General features: G+C 57.6%; 2 protein-coding genes across 2 annotated transcripts in view; one reads left to right on the plus strand and one right to left on the minus strand.

Moving 5' to 3' along the window:
* CD6 (CD6 molecule) overlaps positions 1 to 3704 on the minus strand; it is a 52215-nt gene extending 48511 nt beyond the window's left edge. Inside the window, exons 1-3 of the mRNA XM_021707561.1 lie at positions 3644 to 3704; positions 3154 to 3228; positions 2509 to 2642 (exon numbers count right to left, since the gene is read on the minus strand). Of these exons, the coding sequence (XP_021563236.1) occupies positions 2509 to 2642; positions 3154 to 3228; positions 3644 to 3704 (270 nt within the window). The remainder of the gene's footprint in view (positions 1 to 2508; positions 2643 to 3153; positions 3229 to 3643) is intronic.
* Positions 3705 to 3719: 15 nt separating this feature from the next.
* The window catches only part of SLC15A3 (solute carrier family 15 member 3), a 36947-nt gene continuing 35267 nt past the window's right edge, over positions 3720 to 5399 (plus strand). Inside the window, exon 1 of the mRNA XM_008048075.2 lies at positions 3720 to 3863. Within this exon, the coding sequence (XP_008046266.1) occupies positions 3720 to 3863 (144 nt within the window). The remainder of the gene's footprint in view (positions 3864 to 5399) is intronic.

A 5399-nucleotide genomic window follows, 5' to 3' on the forward strand; every position in this document is an offset into this window, starting at 1 on the left:
GGTGGCTGGGAGCAGCCACTGCACTCCAGTGTGGGCGACAGAGTGAGACTCCAACTTAAACGGAAAAAAAAATTACTGGACTTTTTCTTAAGTCAGGACCTCACTCTATCACCCAGTCTGGAGTGCAGTGGCATGATCACAGCTCACCACAGCCTCCAGCTCCTGGGCTCAGGTGATCCTTCAGCCTCAGCCTCCCAAGTAGCTGGGACTACAGGCTCATGCCACCACGCCCAGCTAATTTTTTTATTTTTTTGTAGAGATGAGGTCTCGCTATGTTGCCCAGGCTGGTCTTGAACTCCTGGCCTCAAATGATCCTCCTGCCTCGCCCTCCCAAAGTGCTGGGATTACAGGCGTGAGCCACTGCACCCAGTCAAAAATTACTGAACTTATAAATACAACATGCTTAGTATGTTGAACTCACAAATTAAGAAAAAAACAGATTTTTAAAAATGTATTCATTAAAGAAATAAAATTTTTTTTTAACGTAACCGCCAATAACCTTTTCTCGCACAAAGGCAGTCCTTGAGGACGTCACCAACTACAACACAAGAGGAATTAGAGTCACAGACCTTGGCACTGCCCTGGTGGGAAAGGCCTGGTCCTATGACTGCATCGCAGCGCCCGATCTCAACGAGCCCTTCCTTCTAGACTGTCTGCCCAAAGCACCCCATTCCAATGATGGGGAGACTGAGGTCCAGAGAAGAAAAGCAGCACAGCCACACGGCGAATTTGGGGCAGGACCAGGATAAAACCCCAGGCGTCCTGACCTCATCCCCACCTCCCCGGTCAAGGGTTTCTCGTTCATTCTCTCTGCCCCTTCCTCCCCAGTTGGCTAAGAGAAAACTGAGGCAGAGAATGAGAAGACCCTGAACCCAGGCCTCGGGGAGCACCAGCAGAGAACTGGAGGCCCCGGGTCTCTCAACCTTGATCATCCAACAACACAGACCAAGACCTGGCGAGAGGCCAGCCCCAAACTCAGGCCACCTGAGCATAGAAACAGCTGTGGGAGGCCCAGGCTAGAGAGAGCCTCGTGCTGGGCCTGGAACAGGGAAGTGGGGCAAGGGTCAGAGGACTACGGCCAGGTTGGGCAGGGCCCAGGAGGGCAGGACTCCATCAGCCTACAGTCTCGGGGCAGAGCCAGGCAGCCCCAGACCAGACGCAGCTCTCGGGGTGAAGGCGTGGGACTCCCACCCGGGCCTCCCTCTCCTGCCTCCCTTTCCTCCGTCTCCAATGTCTTTTCTTCCTTTTTTATTTTCTCTGTTTAGAGGCCGTAATCTTGTTTCCTCAACATGGCAGGCCTGACACAGACCCCCCCAGACACGATGTGGGTCAACCTTGCCATCCGAGGGCTGGGTCCTGCTGGGGTTTGGTGTGCCAAGCCGGGGCGGCCCAGGGACAGCGGTGCAGGGTCCCTCACACCAGCCCTGGATGTGGGGAGGGGGAGCTGCTTGTGGATACAGTGTTCCTTCCTTCCTCCTGGAAAGCCCTTCCTGCCAGGCCCTACCTCTCAGTACACCCCTGGCGTCCCTTAAGTGTTTACAGAACCTGCGTTTAACGCCATGAAATTGCATCGGGAAGAAGCGAATTCCTACTCACTGAGCATTTGGGGTCTTCTGCAGTCAGGAAGAGAATAACCGTGGGAGCCAAGAGGCCTGTGTCCTCTCCCCCAACTTCCCCTCCTCAGAGAGAGTGGGCTCAGGCCTCATGTGCTTTTCACTATCTCACTCTGTTGCCCAGGCTGGAATGCAGTGGCACGATCAAGGCTCATCACAACCTCGACCTCCCGGGCTCGGGCGATCCTTCTGCCTTGGCCTCCCAGGTGCCTGGGACTACAGGCGCACACCACCCCACCCAGCTAATTTTTAAATTTTTTTTGTAGAGATGTGATCTTGCTACATTGCCCAGGCTGGTCTGGAACGTCTGGGCTCAAGTAATCCTTTCACCTTGGCCTCCCAAAGCGGAGGGATTACGGGCGTGAACCATGGCACCCAGCCTGTCCTCACTTTTGGCTGGAGCGTATCAGAAACTGGGTTTTGCCACCATTTATTTTATGCTTCCCTTTACCCTTTACTAATGGCAAATGATATTGATTTTCCATTTAAAACAGTGACGCCGTTTCCTTTCCAAGCTGAACTTGTGTTAAGAACAAGTGAGTAAACCAAATATCAACACAGTTTCAAAACTCTGGAGCAGGTAATGGGACCCTCATGGAGCAGGCGGGGCAGGAGCTGTGGCGACCAGAGCCAAGGACCGCGGAAGCTCCAGAGTCCCTTTGTTGAACCTCCCCGCACTTGGCCTGGGCCCCTGGGTTCCTGCCTCCCTTGGGAGTGCCGTTCAAGGCCGTTTCTCAGCCCGCCGCTGGGCCAGTCTGCCCACCTCTCAGGCACACGCAGTACCCACCTCAGTCCTTGGCCCTCATGCCCGTGGGGAGGCTGAGGAGGGAGTGGGTCTGAATCCCTATGGGGGGAGGCAAACGGGCACCCCACAAGACTTTCGGACCAGACTTACTCCCCAGCCTGTGCTGGGCGCAGGGGGCAGAGCCCAGGGGCCACGCTGGAGGCCAGAAAGGAGGGGCCGCTCTCGGATACCAAGTCTCAGCTCAGGGGCAGGGGGCAGCTGAGCTTCCAGGGCTTTGGAAACTCCTGCAGATCACGGAGCCAAAGCTAGGGCTGGCCTGCACAAAGCTGAGAGCGCACGAATGCCCGCTCCAGAGCCAGGTGGCTTCCCTGAGCCCGTAGGAGGTGGGGACTCGGGGGGCTCGGAGCATGTAGATGGAGGCGGAGGAGAAGCGCCCACAAGGCTCCCCACATGCACCCAGTCCTCTGAGCCAGTTCGATGTCCCCCCCGACTGGGTCTTCCTGAGTCTCCCTCGCCCCAAACTGAAAGTACTTGGCTTCCCCCATGCAGGACGGACCCAGACTCTCCTAGCCCAGAATTCTGGCTTCCACCAGTCTCCCCACCCCCAAAATGCGAGGGCAGGGTCTCTTGCATCTCGAAGTCCCTGCAAGTGTCTGGGCCCCACAGCCCAGTACCCCAAGCCTTCTGGCCACCCGATCCCCTGGCCGAGGAGGCGACGGTGTCATGGCACCTGGGGGCAGGTCAGGGGATGGGGGAAGCCCTTCCTGGTCACTCGTGCCCTAAAAGTACTCCAACCGGTGTGCGAAGCCTCCAGTGCCCGAATGTCCTGCAGCCCCCTAGGCTCCACTGAGCTCTGTGGCTGGGACTGATCTGCGGGTGGGAGAAGCCTGAGCCTCCGCTGTGGCCTTGGAAATACGCTCATCAGAGACTCTGCCTCTCTGGAAGGTGAACGGTTCCTTCCTGAGAGTCGGCAAGAAATAGGAAGCTGGGGAGTTCCTGAGCCCAAGGGTGGGAAGTGCGCCTCCCCGCCTCAGACCCCAGGGACCCATGTTGAGGCATAAAGCAAGCTGCCTGCACCTTGGCCTCCCAGGAGGCCTCTCAGGGCCTCCTTGACGGACCCTGCACCCTCTCAAGGTCCGGACGCTGGAGCTCCCTGGCGCCTGAGTCTAGTCATGGCTAAAAGACTCCAGAGAGGTCCCCACGAGGAAACGACCAGAAAGGGGCCTGGGAGGGCAGGACCCAGGTCCTCCTGCCACTTGGGCCGGAGGGGAGGGTAAGGGGCTACCTGAGAGGGCCGCTGTCAGCAAGCCGGCGAGCACGAAGAGTGGTCGCATGTCTGGGGTCATCTCCGACGGCTACGCATGCCGGCCAGTGGGAAGCACCATCCTGGGGGGCAGGTGGACACGACCGCCGTGTGCCCCTCTCGCCCGCCCTGCCCTTGGCTGTTCCTGCTGGTAGATGTCTCTCTGCTGCTGTCTCTCACACGCATGCGACAGAGCCAGCCTGTGAGTGTCTCTCACGCCTCCCTGATCTACTTGTGGTTTTGGTCTCCAGGAAGCTGGGTTGGCGGTACAGGGCCTGGTGGGGAGAGCCCCAGCTGCGACTGCTGGGAGCCCACCAAGCCTGGTTGTACCCTGAGCATCACGGACCCTGCCGTACACAGACACACTTCTTCAAGGGTCTTCTAAACGTGCCTCTTGTCAAAATGGAGAACGGACACATCGTACATGCTCAGTCAATGCGTGCTGGAAGACTGAGTGAATGGCCCACCCACCCTCTGCCCCCTCCACGGCGTCAGCTCTCATGGGATTAAATTCCAAACCTGGGCAGGGAGTGGTGGCCCACGCCTGTGGTCCTAGCACCTTGGGAGGCCAAGGTGGGAGAATCGTTTGAGCCCAGAAATTCGAGATTAACCTGGGCAACATAGTAAGACCTCGTCTCTGCAGAAAATCAAAAAATTAGCCGGGCATGGGGGTGATCACCTTCGGTCCAAGTTACTTGGAAGGCTAAGGCAGAAGGATTGCCTGAGCCCAGGAGGTCAAGGCTGTGGGGAGCTGTGATTGTGCCACTGCACTCCAGCCTGGACAACAGAGTGAGACCCAGACTCAGAAAAATAATAATTTATTAAAAGAGAAATTTTGGCCGGGCGTGGTGACTCAGTCTGTAATCCCAGCACTTTGGAAGGCCGAGGCGAGAGGATTGCCTGAACCTAGGGGTTCAAGACCAGCCTGGGCAACTTGGTGAGACCTCTTGTTTCTACAATAAATCATAAAAACTAGCCGGATGTAGTGGCATATGTGTGTAGTTCCAGCTACTCGGAGGCGGAAGGATCACCCAAGCCCAGCAGGTCGAGACTGCGGTGGTCGGGAGCGGCCACTGCACTCCAGCCTGGGCGAAGGAGTGAGACTCCAACTCAAAAAAAAAAAAATTCTCAAGGTTGACCTTGACCTTGGGTGCAGTGACATCTGGAAAGAAGAAGGGTGTGGTCCAGACGTGCTTTTGAGAGGAGAGAGCCCAAGCTCCCCACTGAGAAACAACCTGGGACGTGCCGGAGAGGTGGCGGTCTCACAAGCCCTTCCATGGAGAAGAGAGCTGCGGCCCCAGTGAGAGCCGCCCCCCCGAGATGGCACAGAGGGGTCAGCTCCCCGCACCTCTGGGTAGGGGTGGGGCGTTCCTCTGTGGGAGCTGGGCCTGGGAGCTGAGCCCACCGGACGAGCAGGATTTCAACAGGTGGCAACGGTGGGGTGGGAGGCCTCTGGGCCCGAAAGCCCCAGCAAAAGCCGAGGGTCAAGGAAGGAAGCCCCAGGCTGCCCGTTGCCCTGAGTGGATCGACGCTACCGGAAAAAAGCAGGGACCACCCGTGTTTCATCCCCCTCTGTTCTCCCTGTGGAGCATACAGTAGGTGCCAAATAGATGCTTGTTGCACGAACACAAAAATAGATGATTTGGTGGTCCAGGCAGAACCCTGGAAGCGGCTGACGGCAGAAGGAGACGGATTCCAAATCCTCTCCCGCCCCCCACGGCCCCGTCCCGGGTCCACC

This window comes from Carlito syrichta, unplaced genomic scaffold, assembly GCF_000164805.1.
Source record: "Carlito syrichta isolate Samal-C Ts95f unplaced genomic scaffold, Tarsius_syrichta-2.0.1 Scaffold120490, whole genome shotgun sequence".
In the NCBI taxonomy this organism is placed as follows: domain Eukaryota; kingdom Metazoa; phylum Chordata; class Mammalia; order Primates; family Tarsiidae; genus Carlito; species Carlito syrichta.